At 42.5% G+C, this 17,912-nt stretch overlaps 1 protein-coding gene across 7 annotated transcripts in view; it reads left to right on the forward strand.

Moving 5' to 3' along the window:
* Positions 1-17,912, forward strand: part of LOC100649250 (protein Fe65 homolog) — a 150,081-nt gene that overhangs the window by 26,786 nt on the left and 105,383 nt on the right. For all 7 annotated transcript variants that reach the window (XM_048414415.1, XM_048414414.1, XM_048414410.1 and 4 more), the window contains one exon: positions 10,247-10,599. In XM_048414415.1, coding sequence (XP_048270372.1) covers positions 10,308-10,599 — 292 coding nt within the window. In that variant the 5' untranslated portion in view covers positions 10,247-10,307. The remainder of the gene's footprint in view (positions 1-10,246; positions 10,600-17,912) is intronic.

Below are 17,912 nucleotides of genomic sequence, written 5' to 3' on the forward strand. Positions count from 1 at the left end.
TAACTAAATACTTCGGAATTTTTATGTTTATTTAGATAAAAGAAATTTGCTCGCTATATTTTTGAAAGACACGTTTGCCCACAAATTCATTCAAACTTGTTTGCAATTATATCTTCCGTTGTTTCGCGTTAACTTTCAAGTTGTTATATTCCGGAGGAATAGCAGACAGCTCATAACTTCGGAGCGTCGAACGAATCTAGTTTCGCGAGAAACTTTGGCGACACGGTGAACTTTCGCGACACGTTGCGAATATTTCACGTACGTGAAAAGAATGTAGGATGTGACTGGTTGGTTATTCTGTAGGTCGAGAAGAGAAAACGAGATGGTTCTGCAATTGATGACAATCGGTATCAATTACCATCGACCACGTACGATTGTCTTCATGTACGACGGATATTGAGCGCTCCATCGACGGTGCCCCTTGTCCTTAAACCACGTTTCTATCGATCAGATGTGGTTTGGGAACCACCTGACGCTTCGAGGATCTGCCTCGTTCCTGAGGAATTACACGATGTTCACCACAGATGCACCGATCCTTCGGTGAATAATGGCCTCCCGAACTAAGGAATCTTGTCACGAATTCTTAAAGCGATAAATCAACCGACGCTAAATACGTTGTGAATTTGTGAAAAGCGAACGATGCATGTCTAATTGGAAAAAAATGTTAACTAGAATCTTTCTTTGCATTATGAAACATCGTTGGCGGAGCAATTGCTGCTTTAATAAATTTATGACGTATGGAAGTTGGTTACAATTATGCGCTTTCAAATTAATAGTGTAATTATTCACGGGCGGCGATATGCGTCGCGCTTTCCACAAAATGTAATAAAGTAGACAGGTGGTTTTCAATGCGCCTGGCGACCGACCTCTGAAATGTCCGACAGAAAATAAAGCTCTGATATGTCGGTGTTGAAGCTAATAACTTAATTTATAATGTAATCACATAATTTTTAATAACAGAGAGAGAAGGAGAGAGAGAGAGAGAAGGAAACATCTATCTTTTTTGTAATGTTTAATAAAATGTTAACAGAGAATAACGTGAGACACTTTCCTGTTTTCGTTCTGGAACAGTATTAGATGTGAAACAATCTTATTTTGAATAAGACGTATGTGTCCTACACGTCTAATGTTATATAATATCTAATATGATACGATGTTATGTGAAGTAATCTTATCCTGCTATACATACATTAGTAAAGAATGTAATATAATGTTCCATATCAAGAAACTATAAATATAAGTATCTTCTTCACGGCTATTCATTTCGACTTATCGAAATCAAAAATTAAATCGACAAGCAGAAGATTCTCTGGCATAAGAGACATTTACTATAAGGATACATTTAAGGACAAAGAAGTTAATTCTGAGAGAATTTTCGATCAAATGGGCATTAATCTACGTATTACTATGAACGTCGTGCGTATTTGCATTCCTCAAACGAATATTCTCAAATTCAGCATCTTCAAATACCCTGACAACGTCATCATTGTAATTCCATAATGATTTGAACTATAAAATATTTATATTTACTAAATGACTGTGACTAGATATTTGTAATTGCACAAAAACAGTTTATATTCATGAAATAAACAATAATATTGTATTATTATTTATTATTACGGATATTACGGATTTATTATTACAGATATATATATATATATCTGTTTAATACATCTACTTTTATGTAAATATAAACATAAATATTTTACAGGAATGTCATTGATAAATGTATTTTTCTCGACCATCATACACAGAGTATCTTTCCACTTATCAATTGAACGCTGCTTGATAACATGTGGCAATGACTTGCATGAATCTCTGCGCAGTTATGGTTCAAATCATATATATATACATTAACAGAAATATTAAATCATTACTGGAATGACTTGCGATAAATTTTTATCCAATATTTATTACATGAAGGTTAAGAATTATTTCTGCAAGCTAATCTGTGTATTTGCACATCTCTCAATCTTTCACAAATGCATAAGCATCAGCAATCTATTTGTAAAAAAATCGTTTTTCTCACTGATTCGATCGACGATCGCAAGGATTTATTTTTTTCAAAAAATGCGTGTTCTTCGAAATCCTGATACGAAGGTATCTTCCATGTAGCACGTGCAGCATAATTTTCTTATGTTTCATTCAGTGGCATCCTGGATAAAGATACGGTTTGGCGAGCAACCTTTGCCGATTTATTTCGACACCAAATCCGACTGAGTACTACGACAATTTTGGGGTAGCCTCTTAGCCACCCAAGGCTCACGGTAGCTGAGTTTTCTCTGCGTTCGTTCTGAGAACCGTAAACTAGAACAAGCTGCCGTGCTCTCTCTGTCTTCTCTCGAGTGTGACGAAGTGGTCTAGAGTTCACTCTCCTCTCTTTGCATTCAGAAGTCTCTCTTCTTGTCCATCCTCTTTTGCCGTTACTTCCCTTGTCGTTTCTCCGTCCAATGTTCACGGATTTTAAAATTACGCCGAGGTCATCTTTCGAGTGTGTCGCACTCGCAACAAGTTCTCCGCTACTTTAAAATCAATCTGTTTAATCCTCGATCATTAACGTTGCACCGTGGGTAATCCACAAGATTTTAGGATGAAATACTTAATTTTAAAATAACTGGCCTTAATTTCTGTTCTGTGTTTTATATAGTAAACACCAATGCGCGCAGAGAAAATGAAATAAAATGAAACATAATGAAAATTAAATCGAATCTAATCTATCGTAATCACCTACGAACTAACGATCAAGGATTAATTCGATATTCCATAGGTTTCGTTTTCTCTCGTCTCGTATTCTATGATCAACAAAGAAACGAAATAATAATAAAAAACAGAAATATTTGGAAATATTTCCATGTACGTGAGATAAACGACGATCATCGAGTTCAAACGAGCGGAACGATTTTGGAAAGTTACACTACGGGAGTGGAAGCTAACTCTAGACATATTAGCGTTGGCTGGCGATGTCGTATCGTGCACAAAAGAGCGCCACTAGGGCGGAGGGAACAGAGTGAGGTCAGTGCATTTTATCGGGCGTATTTTCACGGAGCGGCAACACGAGCTCGCGGCCAACAGCATGAATGTTTGATGGAGCGAGTCAGATTGCTCGGAAGTAGCAGAGTTGCTTCTCTCTCCAATATTAGCCATGATAACGTCACTCGTCGATCAAAATGAAAGGTCCGCTCTTGTGCGGGAAGCCACGGGAAGAGAAAAAGATCAAATGAATAAGTGATTGACAGAAAAAATCCGAGATAGAAACGATAGGTAGAATCACGATTCCTGCGAAGCTGCAGTTTCAAACATTAAAAACTCGATCGTTTCCTTGTCGAGTCATTTTCCTTGTTTACCGCATCGTGACTAAAGAGAAAAAAGAAAAAAGAATAGATGAATCGTGATTAAGCGAAAATTCATTCGTTCGTTTCAAGGTCTATTTCATTCTCCGTAATTGCTTTGGATATATTTATCATTTGTGTATCATTCAAGAAAATTACGAGTCAGAAAATTTATGCCTTAATGTCGTGTAGATAAGAAAGCGAGGACAGATCGTAGAACAAGCTGCATGCTAGTCAGAGATATACCTAGCATGGCGCCAGGTTGAGAAACTCTGTGCTGGCGCCAGGTTGGCTGGAACCTGACACGCGATCAATCAACCCGCTGCCCTGTCCACTAGCCGGGTTTACCTGCTGGTTTACCTCATCACTTTAGTTTGAATTCGCGCTCTAAATGCGCTGCATAATTTCTGCCTGCAGAACGGAACTAAACAGAAACTTTTAATTAAAATAGCGAGCAGTTTGTTCGTCCGAAAGGTACGGCGAATTTAACGAACGTAGTTATGTACGAACGCCCTCTCAATTAAAAAACTCTTCCAATGATTCTCGAACAATAAAACGTTTAGACAGGCCTTTAGCGATTATTAAATAAAGATTAACGATCACTTGTTCGCAAATTTACTACATTAAGATACTGTATTCAAATCGACGTAAGTTTCTCCACTTCATCGACTGATGTTGATCTCTAACCTCTGCTGACATCGACCATCTGATGTAATTCGTACTCTAATTTTCTTCTTACGACGATGACACGTAAGATATTCCAGTTCATCGAAACGCGAAATATACTCGGTACATTTGTGAATTTAGATCAACGATAACTTTCTTACAAATTTACATACGTATCAAGAAATCGTGCTCGACCGACGTAAATACACCGATGCTTCCATGATGTCGTTTTCTAATCTCTACTAACATCGAGATCTTGATATAGTCTGTACCCTAATTCTCTTTTAACGATGACACGTAAGAAATTCTCACTCAATGAAAGTCAAATATATTCAATATATTCGGGTATCTGCGTTAGGGAACTGCAAAGTAGCATCCTCGCCCCTAGCTAACTATGTATATCGTCGTGTAAATTCACCTTCCGTGAGGATAATCTCGACTCAATGGCAAATCCCATTGCCAAGCAATCGCGATATCAAAACCCACTTCTATGTAATGGTCTGTCGTTAGTCGCCGATCGAAACGCGATACTGCTTGCCCACGTCCATTCCGTTAGTATTCATATTAATTCGTCGAATATTGTTTTCGGTAACGAACGTCTACTGCGCAGCTACAGTAAAATGGAATCGAGTCGCGTGATTCATCCTTGGTAGGCAAGATCAACGTCCATGAGTTATTTCCAACGTCATGCGTTTTGCGTAAACGCCGTTTACTCTGTCGCAAGTTCTCCAGTTTGCTCGCCAGAGTGAGGAATAAGACTCTCGTTTTTTCTTTCTCGTTTAACAGGAACCGTAGCTCGCGCGAGGATGTAAAATTACATCAAGTAGAATCAAGGTAACTTCCTGTTGTAACGCGAGAACAAAAGGAAGACGAAAGGAAAAACGCGATGGGAAATGCGGGTTAGATGTTGCGAACCGTTTTATTTTCATAGGCGAGCGTAGTTAGCGCGTGTCGCGAGAAAAAGGCGCGCGGAAGTACCGTCTTACCTGGCACGAAGTAAAATCTCATTTGGTCGAAGAACGAAAGGCGTGTATGTGTATATATAGGAGCGGCCAGACAGGATAAAATTACGTCGAGTCTGTCGTCTTTACGAGGTACGCCATGGCGACAGGGCGTCGTACGGCCGGTGTAACAAGCAGAAACCAGTAAATTACGTCTTGGCTTACCTGGCCGCTGTTGCACACGGCGAAATCCATTTCGGCCCCGGCCGCGTGTCTCTTGGCCCGAAAGGTTTTCTGAACCCTGAAATCTTAATTCGAGTGGAAAGCTTCCAGCGATGAGATCGAAGGAACGACGCGTTGTTCCTGCGAGATTGACAAAGATAATAGAAAAATTGCAAAGAAACGAAAGAGATAAAATGCGAAATAAAAGAATCTATCGTTGTTTTATAAAGACGATGATTACTAGAAAGTCAATGGGAATTGCGTTGGAAAGATTCGCATCGACCGAAGGTTTTCGTCCTGCTTCAGAAAATAAAGTCTATTTCCCTTTACGGCGTAAAATATCTGGAGAGATAGAGAGAACGAAGGCGTGAAGAACTAGAAACCTATTTGCATTCAAATCAAAAATCTTAATGACGAGATTCTTGTCGGCGCGGGACTCGTCTTCGATTTAGAAGATTTCGTCTTTTCCTTGGAGCTAAGGGGGAGCAAATGACATCTCTCTTATCGAGTCGACTAGCTACTTTTAGACGCTGTATGCAGTCAGATAAAAAATCCGTTCAACTTTCTCGTCGATAGAACTCCTATCTTCGCTCGTTCTAGTTTTTCTCCTTTCTTCTTCTTCTTTTTTTGTTTTTTTTTTGTACGTATTTGATGTTTGACGTAGTGTGTGTTCACAGTATCGCACATAAATCGAAGCGACGAGCTCGGAAAACTGTATGTTGTCCTTTTTTCGTCACGCGCGCGTTATTCATATAAATATTTTATCATCGTACGTTTGATATCTCTGGTCCCGTTTTGATTGATATTTCCGTAGGCGTACGCTTACATACCTTTACAAGCCTCGCTGGTAGCAGGTTATCAAACGAAGAATCTGTCCTACAGCTGTAGGGTAAACTCGATGTGTAGAGGTTAGCGGGGTTGTATGCTCCGAACGAGCGACATTGCGATATCGAGCTCGAGTTTACCATACATAAGCTCGACGGTTCGACGACGTCACGATTTTCCGCCAGGTGATATCGAGTCCCGCCGGATTTTCGCGGGCATAGTCGAGATTGGAGTCGGTAACGCCGCGTCGACGATGTTTACCCAGACACGAAGGGGTGAAAACGATCCACCAGGATTCGGTGTGTACGTGCTCGCAAGAGTACTCACCGAGTTCTGTACCGAGAGAAACTTACCACTCGTTTATATATCTATCGACCCGCGCGAACTTCGACTACTTTGTGAATGCGGCAAGAGTTCAACGGCCCTCGGGAATCGAAGCTACAGGGGATAAGAGAAATTCGTAGCTGCAAACAACGCGCGACTAATTTGAAAATCTACTATCATTTTCCCTGCAACTTGGGGTAGCCTGCAGGAAATTAGGACGCGAAATTTGTCGATCGGACCAGTGGCTACCACTGTTCTGATAATTCGCAGCACGATGAATCATGATAATTCGACGTGATGGAAATTATACGTGGGAATATACTCGAGAGACGAAAATAACCGAAAATGACTGCTGAATTCGTTGTCCACCCATCGTTGTTCCTTCTTACCTTGAGCCTAACGATCCGTGAAATCATCCGTTGAACACGAATATACTGTTATAAATCACGGCGTATTTAGCGGTTAAAAGCTGCGTTTAAGGTTATTTTATGAATGGCCACGGAGGTGGAACGAATATCTCGTGCCCAGTGCTCATACGTTTCGTGCTCTAGAGTCGAGCAAGGGGTTGTTCCAGTTTTGGATAAGCCGTTGAATAAAGGCAAGAGTGGAGTGGGGTGGTCATGGCGCCCGTTCGTCTGCCGCTCCTGGTCGATGGCTTCCTTCAACCCCTCCTGGTTTCCCGGTGTTATCTGCAAACTTCTTAGTATCGGTATCGCGGTAGTCCCAGCCGGTCATGACTCATTCATACCGGTAATAGTGTAACTCGACGATCATGAACATTATCCGAATCGCGTGCAATCAAGGAAAAACGAACTGGAGGAGCCAACAGAGTTGAACACGGTGTTTCGACTAGGTAAATTTTATTGATTCAAACTCGCCAACGCCACGCGTTTATCAATTTTGCATGTCTCGATCCCGAGCCACGATTGTTCTACCTGCCCCTTTTATGCATTGTTCTAACGATGGGTTTTTATCGTTTCGATTAAAAAATAGAAAAAAAAGGTGGGGAAAAATCGACTTGTTTCGTTATTCATTGCATCATTATTCTTTTTGAAAGACAGGGAAAACATCTGTTCGTTATTGTGATGTCTTGGCGAGACGCGTCGGCAAACAGCGCCCTATGCTGACAGGGAAAATGTATTGTTAATATTTGCACCTATCGCGCGTTGGCGCCGATCAATTTGAAACTTGTTACTCGATCAGAGTCGGAACGAAATTTGATATAGATGATGGAAAGTTGTGGCATTTACCAATGGAACATTATATACGCACGCGTCCGTTCCGTGAATATTAATGAACGGATTGCAAATGAAAAAGCCGAAACAAAAAATTCTCTCGGATACGTAGCTACATTTTCGAATGCGTTTATTATATCTGTATATCTGTATATGTATATATATCAAATTGAACATACCGAATATCTGTGTTACAAACATATGACAAATTGGAATAACGTCCCAATTTTAAATACGGGAAATAAGCTATACGGTTCATTAATCTTTAATAACGATATCATTAAACTAATTTGTCGTACGATACGTTATTTTGTATCGATTAGGAAGCCGAACGTTATACACATGTATATTTCGGACGATTTTCAGACTAAATTCACACACCAAGTCACGTCACTATTCAAGATTTTGTAACGTTATCTCCTATAGAATATTCCGTTCGCGTGTGCGCTATGCACAGTATGCTTTTTGGCGAAAATAGTGCATCGTAAAAGGTCGTTCTTCCTTGCTTGGGATTCACCGTCTTGCAGTAGCGTAGCGATGCGCACGTGTTTCTGGAAAATTAAATCACTTTAGTAATACTCGTTCTCTCCCTTCCTCTCTATCTCTTACAGTCGTTACACGGCATGAACATTTTCCTCGATTTCGAACCAAATAATAATCGTCTCAAAGCTGTCGTCGTGTTAAGAAAAGATGACCGTGAAACGATGTTTGCATATTCTACCTGCGATATCGACTGTGTCTGTTTTCGGTCGAGCAGCGCCGCAAATCGTATTACGCGTTTCTAGTTCTTGTAATTTCCAAAGCAACGAGCGATGCAGTTAGACTCCTCCTGTTTTCCGTGGGAGTGTTACACGGCTGCGCTTGTTCGAATAACATTGAATTTACAACGTGAGAAACGAGAGCAACTAGGTAGGAACGAGAGGATATTCAGTCAACATCTGCGTATTATTCCCGAAAATAGATTCGTTGAAAATTGGTAATCGATCTTGGTGTATCTGCGTGGCGTTACGCCAATGCACGCTACACACGTTCGAAATTCCGATCAGGAATTTCTGGAACTCAAACTCTACTACGATTTCTCGCGATGTAATCCGAATTCCCATGAAATATGTATGTCGCAGATAGTTCGTACATAGACGATCGAATTAACGGGAGATCATTTCCCTGGGTATTTCTCGCTTCTGATCCGTTACGGTTCACTCCGGTTGATCCGCTGAAAGAAATGCGTGCCAGTAAAGCAGGGCCGTATCAACGTCACGCACTTCGTTTCAAGCGACACTATTCTCGATACTATTGTGTAAGCGAGTCAATCTCTTTTCACAATGAGTTTACCGATCGCGTGTCCCTTTTGTATTCCTCGCGTGTATCGACGGTAGACTCCCTTACGCGTTTCGATTCAGAAACGTTGCAGTTCCATTCGATTTCTCGGTTGTCTTTTTCTCTGATTCGAACGGGTGATTTATGCGCGCGATAACGCACGATCGACGATACGAATCGATTAAACGAATGAACGCCGCGCTCCGCAGGAAATTCTTGGTGCGGCACCGCGAACGTGAGATCATCCAGTGTCCACACCCACGCACAATTCACCAGTGACGTCAGTCCGACAGAACAGCAACGCGAGTGGCCGGTCCCAGAAGAATGTCTCCGTTGCTATTGGATCGCTTCTGGTTTTCTCTTCGTCACAGTCCATTTACGCCCGTCCACTGCCGCGTTACCGGCTCTCCCTCGATCGTGCATCTCGACTGGTTCTCGCGAGAATACCCGTAAATTTCTCGTGAAAGTGATCCCTCGTCTCCGCTCTTTCGAAATTTTCACGCAAGATCAACGAGAAATAGAAGATTCTTGTGCACGTGGATGGATGGCACCGGTGGGTTCAATTTCCGGCTGTTTCGCCGTTGAAAACTTTACGATCGAACCACACGTCGACGAAAGAATTGTCAAACGCTCTCCTCGATCGCACGTTTCTATAAAATTCCAAGGCGTGTGTCGTGACGGACGAATCGATGCGAGCGGACTTTTACGAGTCGTCGAGTGCATCGAACGTTTTTGCATAACGCACAGGCTCCACCTCCGAATATTATCTTGTATAACGTAGGTCCATATCTCATCGGTCTGTGTGTATTGTATACTCGTGCCTCGCACACGTGTTTGGATAGCGTATGTATATGTGCGTGTAGCATTAATTTACGCGCATTTCGCGATAATTGTGCAGAATCGTATTGTTCCAGCCGCGGTGTGTCCAGCGTGTTACGCCAAATCTTTTGTTATGCAGATGTTTCTCCAAGTTTTGTTCTCAACGGCGCATAGCGCCTTTCGTTACGGCATATTATTCGGTTTCGTGGTCGGAAGCTGAAAGAGTAACGACCTTAAGTTACGTGGCATGCCGAGAACAATTTAACACGGTCCACGTTTCGGGTGTTTTTCTTCTTTTAATAGCTATATTCTTCGTGTACGCTTCTCGTTGCCTTTTTTCTCATTTCATGATAAAGATTCGTAAGATCGTAAAGATCGAGAGGATGAAGCGAACAAGATATCGTTTCTGCGGAAGGGTTGAAACACCGACGAAATTTCAGTCGACGAAGGGTAACGATCCCTGTGACAATTTAAAACGATTATCTTCTTCTTTTAATTCGATCTAGGCTAAACTGCGTAATCCCGCGACTTTTGTTTAATCCGACCTCCGTTGAATCTGTTGATGCAGGTAGTCGGCATCGAGGCGTTGCCAAGGTCACGAGGGAGGAGCTGAGGTCATCGCTGCACCTATGTTGTGCGGCGAACTCCTGAACGGTGGCTTCGTCAGTACCGGAGCGGTACCGGTGATTCCCTACGGTCTCTTAGGATTCTGGTTGCCGGGTTGTCTACGTGCTACCAGTCCCACTTCTCTCAACTCGTCTTATCTGACCTTGTTGGCCGAACTTCTGGCCACGGGCCACCTGGATCATCGAAGCGAACTGATGGACCTCGCGAAGAGGAGCCGTCAGGCTCCCACCAACGGGGCAGTCGACCTTGACCTCGACCTGCACGCCGACGACATCGATGAGAACGTCTTTCTCGGTGAGTAATCGTCTATGTTTGTTACTAGGAAAATGACGCATGATCCAAACGTGAATTTTTCATTCGTGATTTTCAACACCGTCGTGATTTCCTTGCGGACGAAGTTTTCTCGATTTAACGAGGACAAGTTATCCGTCAATGTGTAATTAACAGTATTAGGTCAAGGAGAATCTTTTCCATTAAACGCCCAGTACGTTTCTCGATAAATGCATGCATTTTAATAAGACGCTTTGAGTGTCGAAACGCGGATACTTCTAACTCGGTATTATAATCAAATCGATTTTTCACGGAACATCGGATTTCTTTGTCTTTTGTGCGCGTACTTTTAACGAACACCCCTCGAGCCAGCTTCGATATGAATAGTATATTGAATTCCGTTTCTGTCAAACAATCGGTCGAGCACGGTTTTACCGGCCCGCTCTACATACGTCGAACAAACAACGTCCGATGTACGAGTATCACGGTATTATAACGGCTCTATTTCGAAAGTGAACATTCCTTGGTAACGAAGGCGTCGTATTTCGCGTTAATGGGCAATACCCTGGTATGACGACATCGCGAAAGTAGTTGCGCGTTGGCAGAAGTGAGTGTGGCGTAGGAATCGCGATTGCGACTATGAGTAAATATGTCTGTCTGTTGGCTGGGAACTCTCTGTAATATTCCTCGTTTTTTCACGCGGTCTCTTGGCACGACATTTGTAGACTGATGCACCAAGAACGTACATAAATGTATATAATACGTTTGACAAATTTCACCAGCAAGCTCGTATATTAAATCTCGTTTAGAACGAAAGAAACTTTTTCGCGAAATTACGCAGAATGACTCGCGATGCACGCGTCCATTTAAATCGACGAAAAACACAGATATAGGGCGTAGGTTTATTTTAACTCGCGACATTCCAGTCGGCTCATGCATTTCAATCATTCTCGCGACAAAACGTTCGCGACGCCCACGGCACAGTCCTATAAAAGATCCGACTTTTTGGCGATCGACCATTCAGTCCTGAATACCCACGGAGCCTGGCCGGCATCCAACTTCTTTTCTTCTTCTCCATCCTTTTTTTTTTTTTTTACTTTTCCATCCGATTCTTTCCTTTCCTCTAGTCTTCCGAATTCGCGAGAACTCGGCCTCTCCTCTAAATAATGGAAGAACGTTAACAATCTTTGCAGCTGTTTATCAAGATTTAGACCCCAACGGGTCGTTGGGCGAATGTACCGCGCTATCGTTGTTCCCTTTCCGTCTCTCGACGAGAATTTAAGGGTGTCCTATATTAACAGGGAGCTTCCTCTAGCCAGACAGATCGTGATTCTTGGCAAGCTCTTTCGGTTCATTACGTCTGTCGTCGGCGCGCGACTTTTAATTCCGTCGATTCTTCTTCGAGATTCTTCGCAGTTTCGCCATTCCGGAAAACTTCCTTTCGACGCTAGAAAGGAGTAACACCGATGTGCGACGCGAAATAGGATCTATAAATCTGGATTTTCCAAGCAACAAGTCCAGCTGTAAACAAAATTTTTGTCGATCCTCCAGCCATGAGATTTATGTTCGTACGTGTGCAAGCAGACTTCGCCTTAGCTGGACTCTGCGGGAGTATTAAGCTTCCCCTGGACAAGCCGCTTTCTCCCAGTCGGGTCATCCTTCTTAGCTCGGCTACCTCGACTGAACCATGCAACATCTCGCATTTTGGTTTTCCTTCTGCTTTTCGAACTTTCAGGAATCTTAATAAATCGTTTCGTGACTCAAACCTATTCCGTTGGTGGCCCTCGAGAAAAATGGACTATCATCGTAGATCCTTCGGGATCTTTCGAGTAAAAATTATCCGATACTCTACCTTCTACTGCTCTGAACGCTTTTAATCCGAGGATAATATACCTCTATTGTCGCGCTATCTGCCTAACGGCCGACGATTACGGTAATTTCTTTTTTGCGATTCGTTGGAGAGAAAACGATTTCGGTGGAAAAGAGCAGACCATCTTTTCCCGGTTACATGTAAAGTGGGAATTTTTATTACGATATACCTGGAAGTATGGAAAGGTAGAGACGTAATATAGTTTCAGTATGAAAGCAAAGGTATAATTAAATATACTGCAATAATTCCAAGTTATTATAGTATTATACAATACATCACAATACACAGCTGTCGTTGAGGAACATAACGCAATATCCTCTAATATCTTCGTATTCTCTTTTTCTTTGTCTTCCCACTTCTTCCACTTACTTCAAATTTTCTTGACGTTTACACTTATAGAGCACAGATGCAAGTAGATTAAAAGCAGAATAAATTCCATTTTGATAGGATGAAAACAAAGTTGATCAATTCGCCAATCTTGTTTACCTTAGGAATACGATTAGTAGGATTAAATTGACCATAAGAAATATGGTGTTATTCTTCAAATAGAAGCGTTTATATATTTAATCCATTTATGCATTCTTACTCTGTCACTCGTAATAGAAAGTCGCCTAAAATTTTCGTTTTCTCTGCACGTTCAAACCTATTACCCAGAAATTAATATCAAAGAGAACGAAAGCGTCCTCGCTCGATCAGACGATCGATTAACGCCTCGAGGATACGAGCGCCTAGATAACTTCCGGTGATCGTCGAAGGAAATTTTGATCTCGCTCACGTACCACAATACACGAGTTACAAGCTTGGCATAATTCACGTAACAAACTCGTGGCCTATTATGGGGGCTGATCGAAGGTCCGCTCTGCGTTAGACGTCCCTAATTGGAATACTATTCCCCATCCGTCTTATTCGGCGGAATAATGCATCGGCTGGGAGACTGAGAGCTCGGGGCATCGAAAGTGGATTTTCGTGGTCCGTTCCAAAACCACTCGTCCTCTCTAGCCTGCAAAGTGGATGCGAGTTTGATGACAACACTCCGTTGCGTTGCCGCCACACGGCGGCCGAAAGTTGTCGAAATTGAATCGAACTTGCCAGCTTTCGAGCTACTTTTATCGGTCATCGCTTGCTGGTTCCCCTTAAGCCGGTCCGCGCACAAAGAGGCAATAACCCGCGTAGTCGTGTCTGGCTAAAAATAATTCCCATTCGAAGTCCTCTCGCGATATTACATTCGCTGGAACGAATTTACCGAGCGGGAACAGAGGCACAAAAGAAACGGTTTTCCGGTTTATTGTGGAAGAATATGAGAACACGTGGCATAATTCAACCGCCGCTAACTTTCCGCTATTCCGAGCAAAAATCGGGCAACTACCCGCTAAGAAGCTTCTAAATCGGGTTTGCCAGATCTTTTACATTCGTCCTTGTAAACGACTGATAATAATTAGAAATGTTTGTACATTTATGGGATTTTTAAGCGCACAAAGAAAGACAAAATGCAGGTAATATGCAAAAGTATACGAAATATCAGATCAAGTGTTCCCTGCGATATACAGAGTGCGACTAGGACGATATACGTAAACATTTGAAATTGTAGATGAACTGATTCATTCTTTTGATGTCTAAAATGAATCCCGTAAGCGGCACTCATTTTTGTACTTACACCCTGTATAGAAGATAGAATAGATTTTTATTTACGTTCCATTCCTTCGATTGTTCCCATAAAAATGCGAATTTAGAGTTAAAAATAGCTGGTACACGTTGGATTTTTCAATTAACTCGATCGGATCTGAAGATTCCAAAGAATTTCTCCGAGAGATTGAATCGAACCGTAGGGTTTGTTACTCTTATCAGTGACCGGTTAAACCGTGACAGTTTCTGAACACGGAATGGTCTATTGGTCACGACCAGGCATAACGTTCGGTTGATGAAAATACGACGAATCGTGGGCGACGCAAGCATGTTTCTTGATTATCTGAGGAATCGACGGAAACACGAAACGAACAGAGCAGGAATAAGAGAGAAAAAAGAACGAAAGTAAAATCGAATCGATGCTTTCGATAGGTATTGGAAATTACTCGGCAAATTAATTCGTTTGGCGGAGCAGCGAGTATACCATTTCGCTGATGTATTCGAACGACAGATTGTTCTCTTCCTATCGATTGAATAAACGTTTCAATCTATCCTCCCCGTTTCGTTTTGTTTTCCACGTTCCACTTCGAAGGGATACGATAGAATATGAGCGCGAGCAAACCTTTGTAAATAAAAAAATAAAAAATGAAACGCAGGGCGGCAGATAGAACAAAAAAAAAGACATACAAAAGAGCCGCGACAGAGTCGATTTATAAATATATCCTTCACGAGGTTAAACAATCGCGCGATTCGAGGTCGCGCTCGGCAGGGGATAAAATTGAGAAACGAGATGGAATCACAGTCTTTGACGAGAATTGAACGTGAACACGTAAATGGGGTTACACGTTTTACTACAGGAGACCGATCAAAGTGAAAACGAAATACGTCGGTTGATGTAGCAGAAGCATAGAAAGACGTGATATCTGTCTCTGATGGGAGTTAATAAAATTGATTTGCTCTGTATAATACAGTGATACAAGATGAAAGACACGTAAACATGCTATGTTACGTTAGTCTGTGCGTCGTTACAACCCTGGGCGAAAGAAGATATAAAAATCCTATTCGATAAGCGACCGTGTAGAACGAGCTTGTAAAGACGTAGAAATGCGTTAGCACTAAGAAGGATGGATGCGTGGAAAGCGCATTGTGCCGTGGGCAAAAAAAAAATTGATTTATTCGGCGAGAAAGCATCGCGACACAAAGAAGTATTACAGCTCCCTTTCTCCGTGTCGAATAAATGCTTCAATCTGTCGCGGATACTTCTCCTTCACTCCGGAGCCGTCTAAAATATGGGAATACGTGTGCCATTCGACAACCACTACGACTCGCGATGGTTACAAGTGGGTTGAAAAAAGATGAAGAAGCAACGTGGCGATGCATGAGACAGACGCGAGATAATGAAGAGAAGAGAAAGGAAGGAGGTGAAGGGAAATGATGAGAGAGGTAAAAGGGAGCTAGCGAAACTCGACAATGGAGAAGGGTTCCTAGAACAGACCCCCGATGTTAGCGGCGAGTGAATGAAGCGAGACACATACAGAAAAGCGAAACGAGAACAATGGCCGCGGTATTATTTTCTGTTTGCTGCGTCAGACCAACCACTCACTATCTCCCCCGTTCGTCGGTGTTCGTCCACCTCCAGTTTCTACCTTTCTTTCTTTCCCTCGACTCTTCTCCCTTTTTCTCCCTTTTTCCCCTTCGATCTTTCTCTCTTCCTTTTTCCGTCTGTCTTTCTAGCCGTGTTCGCTCCTTTTTCCCGGGTTGCTGCAACGCCACTGCCATTCCGGACCAGAATCCAAGATTACGGGCTCGATATTTGCCAAATAAACGAATAATCTCCGCCTGGCTTCGCTGTTTCGTTCGATCGACCGAATAAATCATCCCCCTGCTTAATTTCCTTGGCTGGTTCGTCTCATCGGGGCAAAAAGGGCGTCCTTCGTTATCGAATTTCCTCGATCGTGTCGCGAACGTGTTCGTTTAATTAAAAGAAATATTTATCCCGTTAATTCTTCCTCTCTTTCTACAGAGGTAGAACTTTTCAATCGTATTTCCTTCTTCGCTACCAAAGCGACGTCGGATGGAAATATTTCGCCGGGAATTGTCTCGAAGAATTTTAATCTTTCCAACGAATTGCTAACAACTGTTGAATCTGTACGCGTACTTCGTAACAACGCTGTTTTACAGGAAATAGTCGTGGATTTTATTATCCCTTTGAACGCTCGAACATCGCAATTTTTATAAGGTCCGTGGGCTGAAAGGCTCGTGGGCGAAGATCGTAGATAACGAACGCGATGTTTCTCAAATAAACGGACATTAAATAAATCTCCCCCATATCCTAATCGTTTAACGCGTGGGGGATGGAAACGGATAGTATTTACTGCTCGAGTTTATCGATAAAGTTTGTCAAAGCACCTGTACTTCGAAATTAGTAATATCCACGCGAAACAATCGACCTTCGTGTCTTCTTATCTTTAATTCCCGTGGTAAAATTCGCCCATTGTAGAAAACACAATGGGCACGAATTAATGGTAGATCAATAATTAAAATGTTTCTATTCGTTGGTAACTGGAAATCCGTCGAAGCCACAGGGTAATTGCACGGTCCTGTTCATTTTGTTCACGTTCGAGATTTATTTCTTCTTTCGTTCGATCGTCTCCATCCCGATCACGGAAAATCCGACGGAGACGTCCTTTTGTCGTTAATCATTTCCGTGCTCCTCGTCAGACCGTCTGCCCTCCCCCTTGGAAACGAAACTGTTCTCGCAATTAAGCGTATTCAAAGGAAAGACCTCGTTTCCTGCGGAGCACTCCGTCTACACGTGCTTTCGGCATTGCTCGCTTCGCGGCTAATTCTCGGCCGTTTCCTTCGTTCCGTCAAAGTAGACCGTCGTTTTTCTCGTTTCCGTTGTTGACATCGATATTTCAATATCTCTAGGAAAACCCCGTCGCAAACAATCTCTCAGCTCGTTCACAAATACTCCGATAGACTCTCATAATTTTTCCCTGTCTCTTTTTTCCTATCTGTTATCAACACCTTTGAGATCGAGACGAACATTTTCTGTCGAAATTTCCATCGTCGCGATGCGTCGCACGTTTACGCGCGACGATCCTTTTTATAAAACACGAGAATGGGTCGCTTATTCGTGAAAAATAGAGCGTGCCGTACCGCCATTTAAAATATTCCAGTGATACGTCCAGCGTCGATATTTTATTAATTCCGCCAGAATCATTTCCATTGGCACGAGACGGTCGAAAGAGCATAGCTGAAGTGTTGAGGTTTGGGATTCGGGTCGAGTTTTCGTAGCCTGTATGGAAACTATGACGCCGGAAATCACCGGTAGGCTTTAAAACGAGGACGAGCATGCAAATTGCACCTCGTGGATTACAGGTATATACGGTATATAGGGGTATGTACACGATGAAGAGACTCGTTCCGTGCCAGTTTTGCCGCGGGGCTTTGGAAACGCGGCGTAAAAGTCCTGTCGGGGGATCGAAGTGGTGTATAAGGTTTCCCTCAAAACTCACGGTACGTGAATATCAAACGACCCTGACGAGAGATCCGGAAAGAGCCAAGCTCGCGGACCCTTCCAAGCCAGATTTTCAAAGTGTTAAGAGAGCCACAGTGCCATTCACCGACCCATCCTGCTTCTAGCTTTCGTTGTCATCGTCAGTCCTCCAGGTTCATCTTGCTCTCATTCTGTCGCGTCTCCGTTCTAATTGTATTTTCTATCGATTTTCCTTTTCTCCACAGTGTAACTTAATTTACGTTTCATCGGATGTCTGGAGATCATTCACCTTCTTAAAGATGTTAAGAACTAGTGCATTCCAATCTGCATATACACTACCAG

This window comes from Bombus terrestris, chromosome 2 (assembly GCF_910591885.1).
Source record: "Bombus terrestris chromosome 2, iyBomTerr1.2, whole genome shotgun sequence".
NCBI lineage: Eukaryota > Metazoa > Arthropoda > Insecta > Hymenoptera > Apidae > Bombus > Bombus terrestris.